Here is a 27,929-nt window from a genome sequence, read left to right as displayed (position 1 = left end):
ACCACTCTCAAAAGATGACCCACCCACTAAAGAGGCAAGCAAAGTGCACAATGATCCTTGAGGCAATGAAAATGACATGATATGATGCCATGAGGGATCTTAGGGACAAAATTGGGGTCTTACATATAGGATACCATGAAATCTAACAATCTTCTCAATATATAACTCGGCTAACTTCTATAAAGGATAACCGATCATAATCAGTATGAAATGAGCTGACTTAGTCAGTCTATCAACAATAACCCAAATGAAAATCACATCCCTTCTTCGTCTTCGGCAAACTTATTACAAAATCCATGGAAATGCTATCTCACTTCTATTCAGGAATACTCAATGGTTGCATCAGACTCAACGACTTTTGATGTTCAATCTTCAACTTCAGGCAAGTCAAACACGCATAAACAAACTCAACTACTTCCTTCTTCATTCCTAACCATTAAAACATTTTCTTTAAGTCTTGATACATTTTAGTAGCATAGGGATGAATACTCATACCACTCCATATCCTTCCTCAAGAATACTCTTCTTAAGTTCTGGCACATCAGGTACGCAAACTCTGTCTCTGAATCTCATCACATCATTCTCATAGATCCTAAAAACACCTTATTTACCTTGATTGATTAACATTATCCAGTCAACCAATCTCAAATCAACTTTCTGACCCTCTCTGATTTCTTCGAGGATACCACTGTTAGGAGCCTCTTCACACACTAAACTCATATCTCTGAATTTCTCAATCAACTCCAATTCTAAAACTATGAAACTATGAGCATCATGTAAGTTGAGTGCGCGCCTAAGGGGTGAATTAGGTACTATGAAACTTTTTTCCGATTTTGAGTTGTTTTAAGAATCTTTCCTTAGAGATTATTATGTGATGAATACGGTAAATGCTTAAAGATAAAGAATATGGAGAGGCATCCTAGTTCCCCTTACAGATCGAGAGTACTCCAGTACCCTTTCAACATGAAAGAGATTTTACTATTGTTAGGACTTTTACAAGACTATTCATAGTCTTTATATATAGACACTAACAATCACACCAAGAACAACCCTCTTGGATTTTTCACTAACTTCAAAAAGAGAACAATCCTCCCTTTTAATGAACCTCTTGTTTCCAACAATCCTGGACAATAAGGATACACAAAGTAATATGAATTTTTGATAAGTATGTAAAACGAAACTGTATATGTATCAATCTATGGATTGATCTTCTCCTTATAACAAACAAATATCTAAATGTTACATAAGTGTTCACTGTGAGTGGAATGAAACTTATGATGATTTTTTATGAAGGTTAAGTGCAGAAAGTTTCACTCTAAAAAATTCTTGTTTTGAACACTTAGAAAATATTTTGAAAGATGAAGAGAATATTTGAATGTTTGAAAAAATTTCAAAAGGAGGTGAGCTTGAAATCTGAAGAAATGATGTTTATATAGTCTTTAAACACCTCTACAAAAGAGTGAAATTCATGAAAGGATGTCATGGTTCAAAAACTCTTTTTGGAAAACATTTGAATGAAAAATTCCAAATTTTTCTGGCACTGGTACAGTGTTAATCGATTAACACATATAGGTTAATCGGTTAACACACTTTGAAATGTACAAAAAGTTCAAAATATCCATATGTTAATCGATTAACATCCTGGTGTTAACCGATTAACACCTGACAACATTCCAAAAATATTCAATTTTAACAAGTGTTAATCGATTAACATCCTAGTGTTAACCGATTAACATCAGCCCAGAATGCAAAAATTGATTTGTAATGAAATGAAAAACTATATTTTAATGCATCAAATCATTTTAATGTAGCATAAATGAATAATATTTTGAACACTTGTATACATAAGGAGGGATTGAGTGTTATATACCTTAAAATTTGAAGATCAATTCTTAACCGATTCTTCAAGACTTTGATAAAACTTGAAAACGTTGTCTTTTTGTAAAGAGTCTTGATCCATTCCTTTTTGCTAGTCTTGACTTGCTTGTAGAATGTCTTCATCAAAACATATTGAGAAGCATGCCTTCACACATCGACATATACAATGACTTTCTGCTCAAAGCGTCAGCTACGCCATTAGCTTTAATGGGATGGTAAATCAAACGAAAATCATAATCCTTCAGAAATTTGAGCCATCTCTTATACCTCATATTCAAGTCCTTTTGACCGAAAAAGTACTTAAAACTCTTATGATCACTAGATACTACAAATCTGGAACCAAACAGATAATGTCTCCAAATCTTTAACATGAACACCACAACGGCCAACACTAGATCATGCATAGGATAATTCCTCTCATGAACGTTCAACTGTCTAGAAGCATAAGCCATAACCTGACCATTCTGAATCAACACACCACCTAGACCCATCTTCTAAGAATCATAATACACAACAAAGGATTCACTCAGACTTAGCAATATCAACATTGGAGCAGACGTCAACTTCTTCTTAAGTTCTTGAAAACTCTTTTCACACTGAACACTCCACACACATGCTTGACCCTTTCAAGTTAACTGAGTCAAAGGCAATGCAAACTTTGAAAAGCCTTCGATGAACCTCTGATAATAACCAGCCAAACCAAGAAAACTTTTAATCTCAATAAAAGACTTCAGAGTCTCCCATTGAAACACAAATCTATCTTCAATGGATCCACTGGGATACCACCACTAGGTATCACATGACCAAGGAAACTTACTTCCTTGAACCAGAACTCACACTTCAACAACTTCGCATACAACTTCTTCTCTTTCAAAGTATGCAATATCATTGATCAACACAACCACAAACTAATCTAAGTACGGATGGAATATTCTATTAATGTACTCCATGAACACTCCAGACGCATTAGACACATCAAACGGTATCATTGAATACTCATAGTGACCATATCTCATTTTGAATGCGGTCTTCAGAATACCGTCTGACTTCACACAAATCTAATGATAACTCGAACGTAAATCAATCTTAGTAAACGCATAGGCGCCAACTAAATGATCCATATGATCATCAATCCTCGGTGTGGATACTTATTCTTCACAGTAACCTTGTTCAGTTATCGATAATCAACACACAACCTCATGTTACCATCTTTCTTCTTAACTAATAGCATTGGTGCTCCCCATGGTGAAACACTTAGTCGAATAAACTTCTTCTCAAGAAGATCCTCTAACTGTTTCTTCAACTCACTCAGCTCTGCAACAGACATCTTATAAGGAGCCATTGACACGGGACTAGTATCAGATACTAAGTTTATAGCAAACTCTACCTCACGCTCTGGCAGAAAATCTCTAATGTCATATAGGAACACCTCATGAAAATTCCATACAACATGTAGATCTTTAATCATTCTCTCGCTTCCCCCACTCAAGGATGCAAACACCATGAACACATGATCACTCTCACTCAAGGACATCTCTACCTTTCTCATGGTCATGAAACTTGATTCCTTATTCTCTTTGGATTCAAGAAACTGGACTGAGTTATCAAAATAAGTGATAAACACATGGTTGAACTTCAACCAATTCATTCCCAGAATAACATCAAGTTGACTTAGAGACAAACACACTAAGTCAATCCTAAAATCTATACCATAAATCATCAAAGGACAATTCTGGTACACTAACAAAGTAGTCAATGAACCATTTGTTGAAGTATCAATGACCATGCTACCACACATAACAGAAACTTCCAAATTCAACCTCGACACACACTCGACAGATATAAACGAATATGTAACACCTATATCAATAATAATAATAAAAGGAATATGATTGATAAAACATATACCTTTAATCAGGTTATCAGATGTTGTAGTCTCTACTCCACTCAAAGCAACAACTTTTCCTCTAGACTGAGTCTTCTTAGGTTTCTCACACTGAGTACTAATATGACCCCGCTCTCCACAGTTAAAGCAGGCCAGATTATTAATCCTACAATCAGCAACTCGGTGATCTAGCTTCCCACACTTGAAGCAATTCACAATTGTGCTTTTTCACTCAGGAGCATGATGTCCAAACCCACCACACTTGAAACATCTTACAGTAGTAAGAGTCCCTCCCCACTTAGCTCTTTCCCACCTACATATTTATGGTCAGCCTTCCATTTCCCTTTGTTAGCTGGAGCACTATACAGTTTCCCAAGATTCTGATCATTCCCTTTATTCCCATTAAAACTCTTATAGTGACAATATCAGGCTCTACTATCCTCATCATAAATTCTACATTTATTCACAAACACAAAAAACTGGTGAATCTCCTGATAATCAATACCTTGCTTAATCCCGAGTCTTAAGCTGCTCTCGAACTTGATACATTTCACCTCTCAACAGTTGCACCGTTATAGTGTGGACAAAACTCCATAGCTCCTCAAACTTCATAGCATACTCTGCAACTATCGAATTCCCTTTTTTCATCTCAAGGAACTCAATCTCCTTCTTACTGCGCACATCCTCAGAAAAGTACTTCTCTAGAAAATACGCTCTAAACACAGCCCAAGTAATCTCATTACCAACAGCCTCTAGTCCCTAACACGTATTATTCCATCAGTCTTCAGCTTCCTCTGACATTATGTGAGAACCAAACTGCACCCTGAACTTCAGTTAATTCATCACTCAAAAAATCATCTCAATCACTCTGAGCCATGCCCGCGCACCCTTCGGATCATATCTGCCCTTGAACGTTGGCGAAAAGTTTCCCAATCCACGGAACTTATCACTAGCCTGGTGTTGCTGGCCCTGCATCACATGAGCCAACGACTCCAAAGCATCAACAATTGTGCGATCATTTCTTCCAAGCATTATTATGCATACTAGTAAATAATTATTAGAAGAAACATGTATCGACAATGTTCATACACATGTCACATACTAGGGAATAAAAATCTTGACAAAACATGGTCGGATGGACCGACCTGCTATGATACCATTATGTAACACCCTACTTCCCAACTCGATAATTAATTAAACAAAACATAAATCTTCCAAGTAGAATGTTACTCAACATACGAACAACTCATATTTTAAATCACATGAATAAAAATAACTCATTTAATAAGCAGCGGAAAATTAGAAATAGTTGACATAAAAGCCATAACAACCAAGAGTTTGAAAAATGGTTCAATGTTAAAATTAAATGAAGATATGTAACATAAAACAAATAACAGAATAACCTGTCCCCTTTGTTACATATCAGAGCGAATTAAACTATAATACCCTATTGTCAAGCAACTAAAGAGATATAACATCGTCCTCAACCTCAAGCTTCTACTCAAGTACCTGATTATTTGTACTCCAGCAAAGCACAGACGTTACAACACAAAATGGGGGTGAGAATATATTCAAATAATAAATGGTACATAAATAATCAGGATAGATTCACACACTACAAATCATACATGTATCAGATATGCACCTCAAACAATCATGTATTCATATCTCACTCATATCACAATTAAACTCCCACAATCATACAAAAGTATTCATCAGTATACAAGCATCTCAATTGCACAATCATTATATAATGCAATGCAAAAATTGACTCGACTCATGCTTGTCACGGTCCCTACTCTGAATTGGACTCACAATTCAACTCTACATGCATGTGGTACCGAGTCAACAATCAGTTCTTCATACGGACCGGGTTCCAATCTCTGTGAACCCCGATCCCCCACTCTAAGCTCCAAACCCCAACTCTAAGCTTAAGACAAATCATTAGTCCACACTATGAACTAGGAAACATGTCTATTTCACAACAATGACAACATATGATGCATGGCGCTTAATCATGCAATGATAACAACACAATAATGAATACAACCCTACTCTGACTGTAAATGATCATACAACAACATAGTAAAGACTATAACTCCACTCTGACTGTAATTCATCATGAACTCAATACAATATGAGTGGTGTTCACTCTGAACCTCTCACCTCATCAATCATCGATAAACATGTATAATAATTCACACAATTATATATACCATCTACAACATACATCCACACATTGAACATAGATTCACACAACACGCAAGCATGTCAACTTATCTTATCGAACACATTCAATCAGTAACTCACGATCGTTGGATTCAGAAATGGGACGATAATTCAACATAAAAACAGTAACTATGCACTGTCACTCTCGCTAAGCGAGACCTCTGCTCATTGAGCGACGAATCGCTCGCTAAGCGAGACTCACAGAAACCCAGAACCCTCGCCCTATCACGCTCTCTTTAGCGAACACAGTAGCTCGCTAATCGAACTCACCTTCACTAAGCGAGACAGTTCAGACGTGTAAAACTCGGAACGTGATTTTCCTCTACAGAACCCCCAAAACCCCTCCAATTCAATCCCAAACATTCTAGAATCATCGTATATATGATTATCACACATTAGCGTGTTATTTCCTATTAATCTATCATGTTTTCCATTAATTCATCACAAAAATTCAGAATTATATTCATGCTCTAAAACCCTCAATTTCATATCAAACGCCATGTTTGTGAACAATTAGCATATGCAACAATCACCATAATTACATAGCACAAATTTCCAATCAAATTATGGAATAAAACAGAATTGCATTCATATAATTCATCAATAATACAATCAAAGGAAAATGAATAAAAAATCATATTTAAGATTAAGGGAAACCTCTCTATCTTTTCATGAATTAGACACCCTTAGATGAATAATCCTCTTTTACCTTGTAATTCCAGCAAAAGCAAGCTCTCAAACTATCTCTACGGTCTTCTCCTCTAAGCCTTAACTCTAAGTGCCTCTTGTTCTCTAAACTCCTTATTTTTCACGTACACTGACAAATGCTCTAAAAACCTATTTAATATCTATTCTGACTATATAATAATATAATTAGTTGCCTCATAATTGTAATATTTTTCCAACTAATCATAAGTTCCTCATTACTAACCATCTCAGTCTCCATCATTTTTACTTTTTACCCAAATCTTAATATTCTCTCAATTTTTATTAATTTAATTCCCACCAAACTAATTAAATTAGCACAAACATCACAAATATCAACACCAACCAAACACGTCATAATTTAAATAAAAAAAATATTTAAATAAATCACTCAATTAACTCTAATAAACAATTAAATAATGATTAATTAAATTAGGGTATTACATCTAGCACGTTTTACAACTTTATTAAGGGATTTTTGCACTTTTTTTAGGATCTTCTATTGCCGACCTAATTCTGACGATGAAGAAATATTGTGAAGCTCTAGAGCAAAGGTTTTCACCATCTTAAGTCAAATTCTAACCAGAAATCCATGTATATTTATCTTATCTCTATTGTTATAAATTAGCTAGTTATGAGTAGCTAATTTTCTTAGGTTAGGTTTTGTTTAAATGAACCTGTATGGATCTGTTGAGACCATATGCTAGGCCTTTGTACTATTTACTCTTTTGATTGATTCAGTTTTCTATTCGGTTAATATTTGTGTTTAATGATTTATATGCGTTTACAAATGTCCATATATCGATTCAGATTCATGTTAATTACTAACCCAAATTGTATGAATTCGACCTAAATTAATTACTCAACCTAATAATTGAGCTAGAGATGGGGAATTGTAAGGTTGTGACTTAGGGTTTAACGGACAAACATTGCATATTTTAAGTATTGAAATGGCCTAATAGATTAGAAAATTATAGCTTAGAATAGTGAGTTATACACCAAGAGATTGGGTATACCGGCTTAGTTAAACTGTCGTGGTAATTGAATTCATCATCATAAGAGTAGGTAGATGCTAGCATCAACAGTAACATACAGGGGATTCAAGATGAAACCTAATCGTCTTTCGCATTCTGATAACCTTTCTATTTACTTTTCGCATTCAAACTCGAAAAACCCCTTGTTACCTTTAATTCTCAAATCATATACCTTGTTAAATTGTAATCCTCGTGAAGACAGTCTTTTTAATTATTACTTCGACACTATCGGTACACTTGTCGATTTGTCATCAAGACATCGTCTCTCCTAAAGAAAAACATGTTTTAGCGAGTGTCATTTAGTTATTAGCAAGCAACACATCCTTAGGATTTTCTTCTTTCTATTCCTATTGATGGGTTAGGCAAACACATTTCATTGGTAGAGTGTCGTATTATCCTTAGATATTGTCTTATGATTCTCTTATTTCTTATTGACGAGATTTTCTCTCTCTGTCACAAGACGTGCTTGGATACATTTGAGGAACATATGATTCATTCTAGGGAGTTTCCATGCATTACATAACGACATGATTTTTGTTAGGATGTCCTATTTGATATATTTTAGCGGGGCGGAGTATCTATGAAGAAAGAGGTGCCTATGGATTTTTTAATCATCCCACATGAAGTGAAACGGGCACTTAAGCCAACTGATGTTCTTGTGTATGCTTGGGTAAGAGGAAAACATGCATATATGAATTTGACTGATGTTTCTCCTCTAGTGTGATTAAGGATTGAATTTTTCTTGTGGGATAGACAATTTTCAAAGTCCCTTCAAGTAAAATGGTCAAACATAAGAAAGTGTGTTTCAACATAAAACATGCTTTTATACCATTTGTCTTTGACACTTTTTATTTCTTAGCACCAAAAACAAGACGGTGAATCTTTTACATAGTGTCCCAAGACTCGTACATTGTTATGTTATGTCTTCTTGATCAATACATATAATTGTTAAAAAAATTGATTTTATCATTCAAAAAATGATAACGATTGCCCATTTTCCTTTTTATTATATATATATATATATATATATATATATATATATATATATATATATATATATGAGAGAAGAATATAATTAAAAAAAGAGATTCCAATAAATAAAGATGAACAGTTAGATTTTCGGGCAAAAACTAGTCATCATAAATGATTACTCTATCAATAATATGATTTTAAAAAAAAATCCAAAATCCATATATAAAACCACATTCCATTGGATAAATCTAGGACAATTATAGAGCAATGGAGATAGGCATTATCTATGAGATAGCAAAATCCATACATCAAACCACTCGTGTATATGGATGGGATTATCTATAGGATTGAATAATATTGATATGATATAATTTTAAATTTAAGAATTTTAATCATTAAAAAATTCAAAGTCTTATTTAAATTTTATGTCAATTCAGTCTTGTTTAAATTTTCTGCCGTCCGATCTTAATCTTAATCTAACGGTAGTCATCATCCGTCCCGTAAACAATAATAGAATGGTTGAGAGATACCAACATCGAGAATTGATGTCACGTGGTGCTTGTACGATTGACCCAAAATGATGCTTGCAAGAATATTAGTGTACGATCAAATTTACATTTCCTTTAAGGATCGATTAAACCCAAAATAAAATAATAATATGAAATTTACTTCATTTTAATAAGAAAAATAGAAAGAAAAAGGATTTAATTAATAATTTCAATCCCAGACACATCTTGATACAAATTCACAAGATATATAAAACTACTAAGATAATTCTAATTAAAAGAGAAAAAAAAGATTAAACTAAATTAAAGAAACAATAATAGAGTTGGATTAGTACTACTACATATCGATGCCGGATCTGCATCTTCTGCACCTTCTTGTGACGGTAACTTTTATCGGAGTACTTAATCGGACTTATTGTGAAGATCGAACTGCGATTCGTGGTCACCGGAGACGTAATCAAGGAGATCCTTATGAATCGAAGCGTCGGTGTGAGGAAGAGGACAGGTTTTGGCGAAGACGAAGACGAGGGTGAGGACGAGAGCGGTGGAGAGAAAGAGTGGCCAGAAATAGGTAATTAGGGTTAGTAATTTTGGGGCCATGAGTATGAGAGAAAAGAGGGTTAGAGATAAGAGGATTGTTGTGAGGAAATGATATTTCAGTTTGAGGAGTTTTTCTGGGATCTTCATGAGTGAGAGAGTGAGGTGCAAGTTGAGCTTGTGTGTGTTTGTTTTGGTGTGGATGGATTAGAATTAGAATTAGATTCTGAATTCCTCACTCAGTCAGTAGTGAGTCACTAGTCACTGTTCCTTTCTTTGGAATTTCATTTTCTATTCAGTCTAATCACCGTTTTCTTTTCTTTTTTCTTTTTTTTTAATGGGTAGAACTTAAAATAGTAATTTGCTTTCGATTCACGTGTCTAGAGAGTACTTTGTAGTTCGTAGTACTGTGGAGTTTCTATAAAATAATACAAAAATGGTGTTTTTTCAATAATAATGATGTTCATCCCAATAAAATAAAATGTTTGTAATGATTTGTTATAAATATATATATATATATATATATATATATATATATATATATATATATATATATATATATATATTAATTTTTGGTTATAATTTTTTTATCTGAGTCCTTATATCTTATTTTTGTGTTGATTTTAGTTCTAAAGTCAAAATTCCTAGAAATATTTATAGATTTCTTATCGATTTTCATTCCAATTTTTCTGCTAATTTTAGTTTTAGGGATAAAAAGCAATACAAGAGTGAGATATAGGGACTCATAACAAAATAAATAAATTACAAGAAAAAAAATAAATTTTCACTAACTTACTAGAATCAAAAGACCATTTAAATCTATATTTTAAATAGAGGATCATGTCATTTCACTATCGTACATTTAATTTTAATTAAATTATATAATAAGATGTTATTTAATACTATCTCATACCATTCTACTTCATCTCATTTAATTTTTAAATAAAATTTTAATGTTAGAATTTAATGTGTTATTTTTTAATAACATAAATATTAATATAATTTTTTATTTATTTTTAATTACGAAAGACAAACAAACAACCTGCAACAAATATGTGCTACACGTTAGTGGTAATGAATAACAGACTTAAAAAGCCTCAAATTTAAAGGACAAAATTGGAGTAGTGATAAAGCATTCAAGTTGAATCGAAAACAACCACACATCACTCTCCATTTTATGAGTTCTCTCGATCTCCATTTTTCAAACAAATGTGGGATTTCAATCTCACTTGTATCATAACAATGTCCCCATATAAATGTGAGTTCACCCACTTATATGCTCCCCTTTAAACGAAACATTTTTTATCATCCACATACACTTGTATCTTGTGTGTGTGGGTCGGATGATTATCTAGATTTCTTTAACATGATCTATCAAAGAAATTAGGTGAAACTAAACAAAATGGTTAAGGAGAACAATCAACCATTTGTCATAAAATTCTTTTCTGAACGCTCACAAATGAGGTATTACACATGTTTTTTTCTTATATCTATGGTAAGGAAATCAACTACAGTCATAATATTATAATAAGTTGCTTGATTTGACTGCCCATGGGATATGTGTTGCTGAGAGAAGAAAGATTATTTTTAACATGTCTAAGGGTGATGAATGTGAGGAGATTCTGAATGAAGTTTGTCGCAAAATAACGACTTAGTTATAAAGGCATGGTATGAACCAAACCTGAATCACTATAGAAAACATGAAGCCTATCTGAAAAATCTAGGGCATCATTTATAACCTCTTACGACATCCAATAATTATACATGTTTCTATCGATTTTCATAATACTTTAATGGTGTTTCGTCCCAGAACCAAAATTGAATGCAATTGGTGAACTGAAGATCTTGAACCAATGATGTTGATCTCAAGTGTGACGGTGCAGGGATAAACCTGCAAGGTTAGAACTCCAATGCCCAAAGTAATTTCAAAATTCAATATGAGAGTAGTAAATATCGAGATCATATAGTGTACACTGGTTTCCATGTGAATTGACTTTTATACTTGGGTCAAGTGGAATGGGTTTGAGGTGAATTAGAACTCGGCTATTTGGCCTTCTGGTTGGCCCATAACAGTTGCTTATAAGGCTTTGTCGGGAACTAGGAGAGTGGGGGAAGCCTTTAGTGACTTTGGTCGGCCTCAAAGGATGTTGTCCGATGTAAACTGGAAGTGGAACGCTTATAGTCAATTGAAAAAGTAGTGGGGAATAAGCGCATTAACTGCATTTTTATCATTGATATGTTTCACTGACTTCTTCTAACACATGGGCTTACGCGATAAGTTAGGGCATGACTGACCAATAGTGCACTCGAGTTTGTTTGCATTCCCAAGAAGAAATCCAATCATTGATTCCCTACTTCTTTCCCTTGCAAATTTGGATAGTTCAATAATCTTTGCATATAGATAGAGGGTTGAACGCTGAAAAACTTTTCACAATCCTTAACATTCAAGCTCATTCATATACACTTTATTAGTAAATGTTGTCATCCTTTCCTTCTCGAGAGCATTAATTAGAGTGATTGTAGTTCCTTGATTAGAGTCTCTACCTTTTTTCATTCATTCCGCTTCATCAATCTCAAATACCCAGACACCCACATCAACTTAAGCTTTTTCTTAGCATTTCCAGTTTTCTAGTCAGGATGAGTGATAGTATTATTAACCTAGTGAGTGACTTTGATAGTGATATTTCTTCTGTTGTGAGAATGAGGGTACCCCTAATTATCATCTCCCTCCCATTGATGATGATCTCTTGGGCCAAGAAGTTATATCCTTATTTGATGATTTTGATTCATAAAGGGTATTTGGGAACACCCTTGTTAAGAAAGCTTTTTCACTCGACTCTTTCAAATCTCTTTAATAATGATGGTGAATAGGAAGATCGTATTGAGGTTCATATGGCCCCACCTATTTTGACTAGGGAGGAAATACAAGCTAACAAGCAGATGAGAGAAGGCGTTGATGATTTCGTCCAGCTTTACCTGAGAACCGTGAACCTAACAACGCTGATGTGAAGACCAACTTGGAGCTTTAGGGTAGGTCAGATGCATTGTCTTGAATCAGACCTAGCAAACATTTAAAAGTTTGCCTTTTGGCCCGGAGAGGTGTGATGTTGGTGGAGCTTGTTAGACATGTGACTCTACACACAAGAGGGAGTGAATTGTTTGTTTCAGAAAAACGAAAGTTTGAAAAACTTTTAGGATCATTTTCAGAGTTTAAAAACATTTTGAAATGTTTGAGAAATTTGCAACAAAAAGTAAATATGCGGAAAGTAAATAGTTAAGGGATATAGAAATAACACCTAAATTATAGAGGTTCGATAAAAAAGAAAATACCTAATCTCATACCCAAGATTTGTTCTTAAGAGTATCTAGTAAATCTTAAGAGCTTTTAGTAGGTTGAACTCTCGAATTGGCCGTCCTGAAGCATTTAAAGGTTGCCACTTCCCAGCTTCATCCGAGGTATTTGGCTTACATGAGGGTATTTCAATTGTGTGTTGAGCATAAGTCTTGGAAGCCTTCACTTGGGTTGTTTTCCAACTTATTCTACATGGTTCACACTTCTCAAGATGACTATTGCAACCAAGGGCTCATTAGTTTCCACCCAGACGACCCTTGGTTTTACCACTTCAATTGGGACTAGTGAAATCCCTTACGCAAGAGACTCATCTTACTTTCTTCTACCCCTGTAAAACCTTCTCTCTTATGTAAGGGCATGTTTATGAAGTATTGGTCCTTATCTCATTTTCGTTGGGACGTCCAAGCTAGGTCATCTTTCCCATTACGAGGTATTGATGAAGGAAGACATGCGTTCCTAGTTTCAAAGGCTTGGTTATGAAGAAGGGCTTGGCCCTGGTGAGGTGCTTCCTTTTGAGGTAAGGAGGAGGAAAATTGACACATACACCATTGTGAGTGCAGCCAGTCGTGCAAAGAGAAAGATATTTTTGATGAGGACGAAGTCTCATAGCTTATTTTTTGACATGTGTGATTGTATGTTGTAGACAACATGGATAAGTTGAAATTGTTCTACGATGTTGCTAGTGCCCAAGGTATAAAGATTGGTACTACTAACTAGGATGTGATTTCCCTTTTTAAAACCACTGCTCATGCTCTGACCATTTCTCCCTTCTCAATTATCGAGCCCGCTACCACTTCCCCTAGGGTCGACCAACTTGTCAATGTTGTTGCCATTTTGATTGTGAGGGATACGTCATCGTCCCCAATTTCAAGTAAGAGGGAATGAGATGTAGATCAAGATTCCCCTAAGAAGAGAGCTTTCTCAAACAGACCCATTTGACCGAGGATGTTTCTTTGGGAGAGATAACCCCCCTTCTTGTGAATGCATGCCATTCTTCCTTCCCAACTTACTCGACTCTTAAGGAAGTTACTATTGTTGTATCAACGGAGGATTTGTCCTTCGTCCAAAACCTCTATGAGGCAAAGAAGATAGATTTCCTCTCTAAGGTCACCTATAACATGTATTGAACCTCTTCTCCGATCTCTCTTTCCACCACTGGTAGAGGAGACGTCTTTCTTGGTGGAAATCCTTTCAAGAGAGAGACACTTGGAAGGGTAAGTGTCAAGATATAAAGTATAAGTGGTTTGGTTTTCATAAGGAATTCTCTGAGCAGCGGGAGAAGGTCAAGCTTACTGACTTTTTACAAGTGAATGCGAATATCCACAACTCTTCTTCTAGTCTGGCTTCCCAGATTACTGAGTTGGAGACTACTCTAGGGGCGGAGAAGAAGCGATGCTAGGAGGTTTTGATGTTGTTACTAAGATGAACTACAATGTGGAAGAGGATTAGAAAAAATGTTCAACGAGAGGTCGAGGCTCGTGCCAAGGATGTGAAATCTCTTGAAAGTGAGGTTATCGGTCTGAGGGGAACATTATGGGATTCCGTGTACGAGATCTGCGACAAATTCGTGGAAAAGGCGAGGGGGTTCTGCCCCACCGCTCCTATTCCTATTCAAGAGTTGGATTATGGAAAATCCAAGTACTTTGGCTCTAGGTGTTGTAGCTTGATTTTTCTTCCTTCTTTCTTTGTATTATTTCCCTCTTTCTTGTAATGTGTGTCAGGCCATTATTCCTCATCTATGACAGTTAATATTAATAAAATAGTTTTACCTTAGTCAGTCGTGTGTTATTTAACTTTGAGTCATGTATTTGGCTTCATTATATTGTAGTTGTGTTGCCGTTATGGATGTTTACAAGTTATTACAGCACCAAGATTTGTTTGTCATCCTTGCAATGTAAAGTTTATGTACCTCGTGGGCATCGTCGGTGTTCACCGGGGGCTGTGAGTCGGCAACATTACAGCTACGAAATATTGTCTGTTTTAGGTGTGATAACCCTTATGACTTGCCTTTAGGAGGAAAATTGGTGCATTTTTACATCGAAGTACATGATGTGCTCTTTGAAATTGCCTGACAATGGTCTCTTGTAATTTGCAGTTTAGTACATTAAACTTTGTTTGCTACCATGTTAGGTTGTTGTGTTTGTTCGTTGTAGCTAACGTCCACTGATTTAGTGTCTATTTATTTTTTGTATTTAGCATTAGATGAATCAATGTGTATTTATTTATTGTATTTAATATTCGGTGAATCAATGTGTATTTATTTGTCGTGTTTAGCATTCACTGATTTATTATGCATTTGTTTTTCTGCGGTGGGGTCTGGATCAGGTGGGACGTGGTTATATCTTTGTGATGTGATTCGCGTCCTAAAGGACCGTTCCCCATACAAGGATATGATCCCCGTCCATGCCCTAAGATATGACTCGGATCAAGGTGGACGTCTTCAGGCTCCACCGTTTAACGCCCTTGATTTGGATAGATCCCAGGGGGGGGTGCACTAGCTACGATGAAAAGACTACTCCTTGGACGTGAAGCATGTCTTTTAAAATACTAACTCAAACCATCATGGACATAACACATAATATTCTTTGTGATTACAACATTTAACAATTAAGATATAAACTATCGAAACCATGCAACAACTTTATAGAATATATAACTAATAAAAGTATAGGTAAGGATATAGTTTCCTCTTTCCTATCATATTTTCTTTAGTTGGTTGAGGCGTTGGTGTAAATGGCCTTATCTTCGTCTAACCGACAGGATGATGGTCCACTTCAAATGCCTTTGGATCTTCGTATCCAACGGGCACCACAAGATGGTAGGTTTCATTGAGGACATAGTTTAATGGCGACCACATAAATTATGGAGCCACAAATTTGTCTTTTTTAATATTCTGGTACGATGCCTTCTGAACAACGGGATTACAACACCCTCGTTCATCTCTTACTTTGGTGAGGATACTCACCCCAATCAATGGATGTGTGACTGATGATCTTCTTATAGGAGACATAGGTGTTTGTCTTCTGGAAAAGCGTCGGATTTTATTGGGGCCAAGTGTATAGTCAGACGAAGGTGAAATTCCTTAATAGGCTCCTCACCCCGACCCTCACGGGTGGAGTTTGGCTCGTTTCCTTCACCTGATAATTTCCTTATGGAACGACGATGTTGGGTGAGTGATTGAATATAACTTCCGATCAGAGGCGTATTTGATGAAACTTCATTTCCCCACTACCAGAGTCTGGGGTGTCGTTCTGTTGTGTGTAATTAGTGAATTTGTGTTATCATGCATGCCCAGCTATGGAAATCCGGTAGTATGACCATGTTGGACCAGACATTGATGCCTAGAGAATGTTGCATATGCGTTATCTCGTACGGACTTCTGCATCGATAGAAATTGTTGTGATCGTCGCGCATGCTGTAATTGTAGTTTGCTCAATGTTCTCGTTATTTGAATGTATTTGTTCTTAGGCATCTTTAATTCTTGACGCAATGGTCAACAATCATATGGAAGAGATGTCTTACCAGGAAATTTCCGCTGAAAGTGATTGAGCTCCAAATCTAAATATTGAGGAGAAAGTGTAGTATAGTCGAAATATTCAACATTTTGTGTCATGGCAGTGCTAACACTATCCACGATGATCATTATTTCAACCACATATAATTTTACGCTGGAATTTCAATTTCCCTGGGCTACGACTAAGTAGCTTTAGTCGCAATACGAGATTCATCATGATCTATCAGATCTGGCCCAAGGCAGTCTTCGTTCATCATTCGGAGATCCTTTGTTTCCTATAGTAGCAAAGATATTAACTCACCATATCTTCGAAGTTGTCACAGTAAGTATCATGTCAGCAACTGATAATTGAGGTAACACAAGATCGGGAGGTTGATTAGGAATCTTCATTACGATCTTGAAGGAAATTACCTTCATTCTTTGGTAAGTCTAACATATATCTCGATTTAGATCTAGAATCATTCGTTTTTTTACTTCGCAGAGTTCTCGCTGGAATCAGATATCCTATAATTCGATGAACCATAGTTGAAACGATGATCGATTATATTGAACACGAAAGATCTTTGTATTCGACTCTCATCGCTCTTGATTTGGTGATCTTCGAAGGTCGTTCCCACATACGGTGACATTGTTCCATTATGGAACCAGAATTAGATGTAGTTGGTGAACTGAAGGTCTTGAACCGGTGGTGCAGATCTTCGGTGCGACGGTGCGATGGTTAGACCTGTAAAGTTAGCACTCTCATGTCCAAGTAAGTTCAAAATTCAAGATGACTTTAGTAAAAGTGGATATCGAAAAATATACCTTGCTTTCCGTGTGAACTATTTTTATATCTTGGGTCAAGTGAAGTGAATTTGAGGTGAATTGAGCCTCAACTATATAGGCCTTTGGTTGGCCCTTAACAAATAGTATTTTTAGTTCATTTTGTGTGTAACATAGAAAAATATGACAAGGTTCAAGACATTATGGAAAAGATCAATTCAATTTAAAATTAGTCTAAATAGATAAATTATGCAATATTTTCATGGTGGAAGTTACACTCATAAGGAATGGAGGGAGACTTAGACACATAATTGGAAGAAAATAAGAATGGTGAAAAAAATTAGCCAATTTCCTTTAAAAAAATTCTAAAATCAAAATTCCTTGCAAGCCATTGCAAATATCGTGATGCACCTAGGAACATGACGCGGCGTGCTACGAGTGTTTGAAGCACTTCCACGACAGATAGTTCATGGAATATGACACACCTAATGCATGGTGTGACGTGATTGGCGTGAGACATCTAATGTAGCTAATTTATAAATTCATTGTGATAATTAAGGAAGAAGTTATGTGATCAAGTAGGATTATCAAACAGATTTAGAAAAAAACAAATCAAAAAGGGACCTAACCGCTTAGTTATCATATTTTCTTTACTATTTTCACATAAATTATTCTCTACTTTCAATCATGTGATATATGTACCCTAATAGATAATTTTTTTAAAAACTTTGATTAAACCCAAGCAAAATCACATTTCTTTTGGTAGGAGTTGACACAATCTCTATGTAGACAAACCTTTTAAAATTATATTACTTGACAAGGATGTTGGTACACATGTCAAGTTAGTTTCATCAATCTTTACTCTATAAAGTTCCTTCATGAGCTCTGAATTCATCCTAAAGGTGGTTCTTGCCTTCTTAGCTATTTCGAGGGGCGAAGAAATTAACATGGGATACATGTTAGTTGAGAGCTTAAAGATGATGGTCGACTTCAATTAAAATGTATTGCGCCATTGTTGTATCACTAACAAGTTATGAAAGGCTCAAAGTGTCCCATGGGAAGCAAGAGATGTCTTATTTTTCATATCTGATGGAACAATATCAAAACGTCCACAAACAACCAGTTCACCCACAATATGATAACTTTACATGGAGTATGATGAACTAGGTGAATGATATGTCTGAGAAGCCTCCTTAGTTTGATCACCAATTTGGGACAAAACGAGAAACATATGGTCGGTAACATCAATGTGTGGCTTCTTTCGAGCGCTTTGGGACCTTGGAAAACATGACATCTTATCTTTTAAGGTTAGAGAGTTAGATCTGTGAAATGAGTGAGGCAAGACACACCTCAGTTGAATATAACTTTCTACAAAATATTGAATTACAACTTTTAATAAAAAGGTGACACCTCATATGTGCTCAATTTTCACGTATCTAAATTGGTGATAATTGTGAAGAAAAAAAATAGTTCAATTTTTACTTTTATAACAGAGTATTCATGCATTTGCTTTTTCTACAATAACTTGTAATTTTTCTTTAGGATTGATTTTCATATACTCTACACACACTAAGGCATGTTTATTCTCCTCAGTGAAAAATAACAATAGGACACATCCATAACTAGTAATCTAAAACTAATAATCTAAAACATAAGAGATTTTAAATTTGTAGCAAACATTTTAGGGGAAAGTATTATTGAGTATGTTTACACAGCATGAAAGAACTTGCAGAGTATGAAGCAAGTTGTTGTTTGTGTTGTCTTTAAACCAAAATGTCCTGGCAAATCGTTTCCAATATCTATCTTCACGCAACAAAATATTTTTGAGATTGATTTTTCTCTAAATCACCAAAAGATCTTACCATGTTTTTATCATTGGAATATGATTTAGTTTTATTTTAGCCCTACAAAAAATTTAGAGTATTTTAGAAAGAAAAAACAAAGTTTTTCTAAAGAGAGTTAGAGGTATTAATGATGTTATATTAAAAAAAGATATTTTATTTTACAAGATATCTTATTTTAACACCTACACGGTATTCTTATACATAGAATCTACTTATTTTATTTTATTTTTAATGACAAGGTGTATGGAAAAAGTGTCAAATAACACACCTGTACTATTAAATATGGTATGTTGAAATGTTAATTTTTTTTAACACATTCTATTCATTTATTTATTTTTCATGAGAAATGTTAATTGAACAAGAGTATAATAGATACATCTAAAATATACTTTTTAAATGAGAAATGCTATATTGACATTCACTGTAGCTTTTATGTTTTACTTGGCATAATTTCCAATTTCCATAAAAATAATATATAAAATAAAAAAAGTATATACTTCCGTATGAAGATACGGTGTAAATGTCAAATTCAGTATAAACTATCATTTCTCTTTTTAAATACAGTATTGTTAATTCTATATTATTTTCTACACCAAATATTTATACCGTATATATTGTTCACCGTATTTATACGAAAAATAATATATTTTTAAAATAAAATAATACATTTATGAACAGTACGTAAACAGTATATGAATATTGTCTATAAACAGTGATTTAAAATAATGGGAAAAAATTGGTTAATTAAATATAAAATATTGGTTAATGAAGTGACGAAAATAGTTATTAAACGTTCAAATATTAAAAATAATTTTTAGTGATAAACCAAAGTTGATTAATGAAAAGTAAAATGTTGGCTAATGAAACTATGAAATTGGTTAATAAACGTTCCGATATTAAAAATGATTTTGAATAACCACCAAAATTGATTAATACAAATTATGAATTATATATATATTTTTTAAAATAATATATTATTATAATATTTATCTATTCACCGTATTGATGAACAGTAAAATACGATGTAAGTGTAGAATGTAGTGTAAAATTCCTTAATCAATATTCGTAAAATATTTTATATAAAAATAGTGAAAAATAATTAATATTAAGACAATTAATAAGTAAGCCAATATAAGATGCCCTAAGTTCGATGACTAACTTAAATGTCTAACACTTTTTGTTTTGGTCAATTTTAACTATTGATTGAACTATGAATTATGATTGTATCTGTTAAGAAAAAAATTATGACTTTGAAACATTGTTATCAAAATTTAAGAAGAAAAAAAATTATGACTTAATGCACTCTTAGTATTGTTTCACCATCTTATTGAAAAATCAAAACTATTTTTAAAATTCGGAAATGCATCTTTGAATACAGTCTCATTCACATTCATTTTTGAGTCAGACCCAAAAACTATGTTAAAAAAAGTTACATAAATGCATTTTCGTGTAACTTACGGAGATGCATCTTCAGACGTTATTTTAACCATATACACGCCAACTTCTTTTCATTCCTTAGTTCTCAAAACTCTCAAACTCTTCAACTCTCCAAACTCTACAAACCTCTTCACTCACAAACTCTTTCAACTCACAAACTCTCAAACTCATACATCACACTTCTAAGGTTCTACCATCAACCTCCAATCGATCAAAAAGTTCAACATCAAACTCACCTCCCGTAGGAGGCAGGTGTCACCTCCCGATCGTGCCCCAAAAGCCCCATCAGTACATGATGCACCCGAAGTACCTGAGGCGGCACCCAAAGTCAGGACACCCCAGGCCCAAACACCCTGTGAATTTTGAGGAGGCACGTCTGGCATATCGTTGTTGCCTCTATATCAAGACCATGTTGTCAGGCCTGTGTGGGACGGAGAGGTAAAATTCAATTGTATTCATTCATTAAAAAAAATATTATAATATTCAAAGTTTATGACGATGATTTATTTTTCTACAGGAATGTGATGCTTTAAAATGCATCAACCATGGCTGGAAGATTACGGATCTTCTACAACTTGTTAAGTAGTGGTTTCAGGATGTGATGCAGCTATCTGGGTTGCGAGACTTGTGCGAGATCGATTATGTTACGTTTAACCATGGTATGTTATCCACGTTTATAGAGAGATGACACTCAGAGACGTCATCATTTCATCTTCCACATGGTGAGATGTCCATCACACTAGACGATGTCTCATGCCTGCTTCATATTCCGATCAAAAGAATATTGTTAGGCCACACATGGATTAACATAGATGAGACAGTGGAGATAATGGAGACCTACTTAGGAGTTAATCCAGGGGATGAAATTCAAGAGTTAGAAGCCACCTGAGGGTGCAATGCCAGGTTTCAATTCTTGGAGAGGTTGTATACATAACAACTTCATGCGGTGGAGCATGTCATTGGTTATGATGAGCAGGTCATGCAGTATATAGCTTAAACAGTGATAACATACATGTTGTATTTGGTTGGCACATCTATTTTTATTAACAAGAGTGCCACGTAGGTGGATGTTGTTTACATGAGATACTTCGCTGACTTGGAGTGAATCTATGAGTACAACATAGGGGTCGCTTGTTTGGTCTACTGGTACTCCAGGTTAGTTGAACACTTTTGATGGTAATATATTTGCGTCTTTTAGTGTTTATGTGTCATTTTCACACCTCTTGTGCTACGCAATTACTAATGATTCATATGTACCATTTTTAGGCTTGGATCCTCCAACACTTTTCACGCATATTTGACTGGTCATGTGTTCCGACCAATAATGAGGATATGCCACGTGCTTCCGCATCCGTCCCGCTCAGAGGAAATCATGCGATGGAGTCATTCAGAGATAGTGTAATTGATTAACATAATAGTGCAACCAGTTACAACTATAATTTTTTGGAAAAATCTGAATCAGTATGAAACTTTTTTCATTCCAAATGTAACGAAATCTTTTCCAAACCATTGTAATTATCATGAACATTTTTCAAATGTTTCTACTTATTCAAGAGGCGCTTGGAATGTATTTAAAGGAAAAAATTTCAAATTATCTCTTTCACTTAATTTAAAACTACAATTCTAATATGTTTTAAGAAATTTTCTTCATCCAAACCTTGAAACATTTTCTGCATAAATTGTTGTATCATTGTAAAAAAATTCTGAGCATTTTAAGCTACTTATTCAGAGGCGTTGCTATTATATTTGAATTGTACATTGAAAGAGAAAAATTAGTTTTTGTATTGGAATTAATTCAAAAACAACTTCATATTCATATTTGTTCAAGACTTGTATTTAATCACGAAGTGCGTGGTGACTTATTTTGTAATAGAAAGTTGTATACTTTCTAACTGTTGTAAATAGAAAGTGGTGTGCTTTTTGGTTTATTTGAGAATCATCATAGTGGTTGATGTTTGTGAAAAGGTCTTTTGAATTGGGTTGATTCAAAGTCTCTCATAGTTGTTAGTGTTTGGAAATCAAGAAAGTGATGTGCTTCTTTGTTGTCGTTAGAAGATTGTCAGAGAAGTCTTAATTGTAGGTATGTACAAAGATCTAACAATAGTAAAAACTTCTCATGAAGTGTAAGGAACTAGATGTAACATTGGTTAGAAATGAGAACTAATATAATTACTTATGTCATTTACTTTTCTGCATAGCATCATTCTAAACAAAATGCAATACACCACTTGTTTTAAGAAAAACATAAAGAAAAATTACTTACATATAATACAAGAAAAAATCAACAAATCTAATTCATCCCCTCTTAAATAGTATTCTGAACTTAGATAAGACTCATTTAAGATGTGGTTTAATGAAAAAATTATACGTCCAAAAATAAACTTCTAAAATCTAAAAAGCCTTTTTAAATTTTTTTTAGGGTGTCACCACTTGTGATGAATAAACAATTTCCTATTATAATTGTGTTTGTATTGATATATCTAAATCTTTAACACAATAATATGTAAAAAAATAATACAGTATCCAGATCCATGTTTTTTGAATTTGTTAAAAAAATATTTTATCTTAATATTAAGTAAGGTTTTTAAAAATACATCTTATTTTATTTGGAAGTTAAATTCCAACATGCATTTTCATTTAAAAACTTAACATTTAGAATTTGAAAAATAAAATAAAAGCTCTTGGAAAGATAATACAGAGGGGGTGCAAATAGAAACTTCCAATTTATTTATTAGCAACAAGCCCAAAGGATGGAGCTGTTAGTATCCAAAAAATGGCGCCCGTGGCAGCGAGAAGCGCCGGCGCTGTTGGTGCCGGAACCGCCATCTTACTCTCTCTTGCCGTCGCGTATTTCTTCTGCGATCGTCGCTGCAATTCATCAAAAAACAAGAAGAAGAAATCAAAGAATGGAATCCTTGCCGCCATTGGTAACACTCCTTTGATTCGAATCAATAGTCTCTCCGATGCCACCGGTTGCGAAGTAATCATTTTTTCAATTTTTGTTTTGTTTCACTTGCATGCCCTAATTTTTACAGTATTTGTTATAACTCTTTTATTTGCTTTTTAGATTCTTGGCAAGTGTGAGTTTTTGAACCCTGGAGGGAGTGTCAAGGATCGTGTAGCAGTTCAAATTATTGAAGAGGTAACTGAAGTCCTCTTTAGATAATACTAGTTAAATTGTTGTTGAAATTGGCTTTTGAAAGTGATTTTTTTTTTGTATAATCACTTAGCATTCGGCCCTGTTTGGATATACAATTGAATTTGCAGCTTAAAGCATGAACACTTAAGTATTAGGTATTTCTACGACAAAAGTTAAAATAAAGTTAAGCTATTTTTGTATAATATATAAGCTGTTTTCATAAGCTATCTTGAAGTCCTTGTGAAAATAAGTATGAATATCATGGGCTATATTCTTAAGCTTTGTTGTCCGGTGTCCGACACTACACGATACTATCTGATTATGTTCAGTTTATTAATTTTTTAAATTATTATTGGTGTCAGACATGTTAGTGTCGTGTCCGGTGTCGTATATGTATCCGTGCTTCATAATTGATAAGTTCCGCTAACAATCTCTCAAGTGTTTAACTGCTATCAAGTAACGGCCATGGCGGCCCTATGGAGGACATACATGGCGGGTTTTTGGCCCACAACAATGGTAAATATTGGCCGATATTGTGGGTTTTTCTGCCATAACAATGCCACAAAGTAGCCTGTATGGTGGGATTTTGACTCCGCCATCCGCCATCAACAATAGCGATGCCAATAGATAAACTCAAATAAACCAATCCAAATAGCTCCTAGTTTATAAAGGATTCTCATTTTCAAAGGAAAGTCATAATTTCATTTGAAGCTATACGTTAATTTAAACCTAATCCAACTTTAGCTCTAGCCTTTCGGAGAATTGGTGCCTTACAATTTTCTTGTCAAAAGAGGATTATCAAAGTTTTGGGTCATTTCATTTTTCTTCAGAGTCATTGCTCTTTATTTATCACTAATGTATGTCTTTTGTTTCATGTTTCCTGTGATTTGATTGAGCAGGCTTTAGAATCTGGGCAGCTACGTAAAGGTGGTATAGTTACTGAAGGGAGTGTCGGAAGCACTGCCATTAGCTTTGCTACTGTTGCTCCTGCTTATGGATGCAAATGCCATGTGGTTATTCCAGATGATGCTGCCATTGAGAAGGTATATATGTTCAATATTTGTAATCAAGTAGCTCTATTATGATTTGCTTACAGACTAGCTATAGCCTGTAGTTTTTGTATATGATGATTATCTTTCGCAAGGACCTAAGGAATATTTTCAACAAAGCCGAACTTGAAACTCCTTTGGATTTAACACAAGTCAAAAACTACTCAGTGCATTGTCTTCCTCGCCTACCGGGTTTTGTTTTTTTCGTTTGTTTTGGGTTGTAATTTGTAGGTGGAACAAAATGATTGAACAAATCAATAGAAGGGTTAACACAACTATGTCTTATTTGGTAGCTTTAAAAATATTTTCTGTTGTGGCTGTGAATTGTCTGTGTGGATATCGTGACTTTCCCTTGCTCTTTCTATATTTTCCTTCTTAGTCTTTCCAATTTATTTCTTTGTTTACTGAGGCGTTTCGTTTACTCTATTGGAACCATCCTTCAGTCTCAAATAATTGAAGCTCTTGGGGCAAATGTTGAAAGAGTACGGCCAGTGTCAATCACTCACAAAGACCATTTTGTCAATATTGCAAGAAGACGGGCATCTGAAGCAAATGAGTTTGCATTTAAGCATAGAAAATCACAACCCAATGGCACGGACTCGCAGCAAATAAATGGTTATGAATCTGACGGACACGACCACAACTCGCCCTTTCCTAATGATTGTCAAGGCGGCTACTTTGCTGATCAGTTTGAGAACCTTGCAAACTTCAGGGCTCATTACCAAGGTACAGGACCTGAGATTTGGGAACAGACAAATGGGAAGTTAGATGCATTCGTTGCAGGAGCAGGCACTGGTGGTACTGTGGCTGGTGTTTCCAAGTTTCTTCAGGTTCATCTCCTCTTTCCTTGATGCTTTTAATATTGTCATTTTGATTGTAAAAATTGCCTGAATTTCATGTTTATGCTTAACAGGAAAAGAATCCAAACATCAAGTGTTACCTCATAGACCCTCCTGGTTCTGGCTTGTTTAATAAGGTAACGAGGGGGGTAATGTACACCAAAGAGGAGGCAGAAGGACGGAGACGTAAGAATCCGTTTGACACTATAACAGAAGGAATTGGAATTAACAGGCTAACAAGAAATTTTGCAGAGGCAAAACTTGATGGGGCCTTCAGAGCCACAGATATGGAAGCTGTTGAAATGGCCAGGTCATTCCTTACTCTCTGTTAAGCCGTTGTACTTCTCTTAATCTTGATGATTTTTTGTTCGTTTCTTGTTCACATTCATAAATGGCAACTGGAAAAGAAAAAAGGATAAATGGATTAGGCTGTTGCGTTAATATTTCCATTTTTTGTTTGTTTTAGGTTTCTTGTGAAGAATGATGGGCTTTTCCTTGGGAGTTCTTCTGCATTGAACTGTATTGGAGCAGTTAGAGCAGCACAATCATTAGGCCCTGGTCACACAATTGTAACCATTCTGTGTGACAGTGGAATGAGACATTTGAGCAAGTTCTGTAATGATGAATACTTGTCTCAACTTGGTTTGACACCTAAAGCAACTGGATTAGAGTTCTTGGGTATCAAATGAGTATGTTCCTTCACAGAATGGCAGGAATTCTTACTTCATTACCAAAGTGTGCAATGCCTGAGAAGACCATGCGAGAAGCCAACAAGTCCATCATATGCTTATGGTGTTATTTTTGATTGAAACATTGTTAGGAGTGTGATAGGTTCATTCATGGTTAGATTATTCGAGAGCTGCAGCCGGAGACGACTTATTAATTTGATAATAGTTTCGCTCAAATTATGAGTATGAAGCAATTAGTTTTCATATCGTTACTGTTTTTATTGGAGATATCAATGCTGTTAAGCTGCGTTTATAAATAGAAATTATTAGTTCATCTTGTGAAGAAAGAAATTATTGAAGCATGGCATGGATTAACAACAGTGCATCATATGTGTGCAATGTGCTTAGTGTGGGATGAAATGAGGATAATTAAATACACACTTGTAGGCTACAAATCAAGGCTACTAAATTAAAAATTGAAAATCAAGGCTACTAAGTTTATCTTTTTAGATAAAAAAATATATGAGTTCATTCAAATTGATAAAATACATTGAAAATCACACATATTTAGATTAAAGGAAAAATAATAAATTTGCTTGAAACTGAAAACCACACGAATTTAGATAAAAGGAGAAGAAAGAAAATATCCGATGAAGATTTCATAATGCCTTTAGAGTTTAAAATTTCGACGTATTTAAAAATGAAAATTCTTTCAATTTTATCAAATCAAAGATGAAATGGAAAAAACATCATAAATCAACATAAATTTCTCATTTGACAAATATTAAAATACTTAAAATTATATAAATATTTGTTAATCTAAACCTAACATTAGTTTCATCATCAAGAGGTGGTTGGAGATGTTTAAACATCTTTAAAATTTTTCAATCAAACTCGTAACTATTGCATACCGAGTATTTGTACAAACAATGTGATAACTACAATTTTGTCACCCTTAACATTTACAATCCGTTCAATGTATTTATACATTAAAAATAAATATCTTTTCAATGTGTATGATTTTGGTAAAGGTGGTGATGGAGATGGTTTATTAATGTGAGCACCTTTTATAACACTTTTTTGAGATTTTAAAATTGGAGAATTAGAAAAAAGTGTGTCAACATGCTCGAAAAAGGAAGGAAACTATTTTGTTGAATTGTTACTCAGTGTTGGTTTGACCTTCTTAGGAGCACATTTTATTTTTACGAGTTTTGTTGGTGGTTTCAAATATGTGATTTATGGATAATCAATCTTTCTCAATTTCTCTTTGATGTGTGATTTCATGATATCATAAACTTTCAAAAATTTCTTTTGAATCACCTCTCATACGATCATGGTAGTTATATCCGATAATCATCCTTCATAACACCATCATCATCAAATTGGATCCTTTTCTAGTGTGTGTAAACCTCGTCTATATGTATGGGTATATCAAGTTTCATCTTTTTTGAAATTACACAAGCACATGGAAGACCGTGCATCTTCGTAAATGCACAATCACACTTTGAGCTATTTGAACTTGTTTTCTCTGCTTGTTTGACTTTATGATAAATAAAATTCAATTTCGCTTAAGGTACAT

General features: G+C 34.5%; 2 protein-coding genes across 2 annotated transcripts; one reads left to right on the top strand and one right to left on the bottom strand.

Moving 5' to 3' along the window:
- Positions 1–3,052: 3,052 nt before the first annotated feature.
- LOC127121615 (uncharacterized) lies at positions 3,053–6,388 on the bottom strand. Its single transcript, XM_051052074.1, has 6 exons — positions 6,263–6,388; positions 4,631–4,732; positions 4,318–4,522; positions 4,040–4,154; positions 3,787–3,929; positions 3,053–3,738 (listed from the first exon to the last, which is right to left on the bottom strand). The coding sequence occupies exons 1-6, from the start codon at positions 6,386–6,388 to the stop codon at positions 3,053–3,055; spliced, it is 1,377 nt and encodes a 458-aa protein (XP_050908031.1).
- A 16,950-nt stretch (positions 6,389–23,338) lies between these two features.
- Positions 23,339–26,614, top strand: LOC127117588 (cysteine synthase 2). Its single transcript, XM_051047655.1, has 6 exons — positions 23,339–23,635; positions 23,723–23,797; positions 24,694–24,837; positions 25,287–25,673; positions 25,757–25,992; positions 26,149–26,614. Exons 1-6 carry the CDS (start codon positions 23,429–23,431, stop codon positions 26,369–26,371), a joined length of 1,272 nt encoding a protein of 423 aa, XP_050903612.1. The 5' UTR covers positions 23,339–23,428; the 3' UTR covers positions 26,372–26,614.
- Positions 26,615–27,929: the final 1,315 nt, after the last annotated feature.

This window comes from Lathyrus oleraceus, chromosome 2 (assembly GCF_024323335.1).
Source record: "Lathyrus oleraceus cultivar Zhongwan6 chromosome 2, CAAS_Psat_ZW6_1.0, whole genome shotgun sequence".
Classification (NCBI taxonomy): Eukaryota; Viridiplantae; Streptophyta; class Magnoliopsida; order Fabales; family Fabaceae; genus Lathyrus; species Lathyrus oleraceus.
The sequence above is the reverse complement of the archived record's forward strand: the minus strand, read 5'-3'. Positions and strand labels throughout refer to the sequence as shown.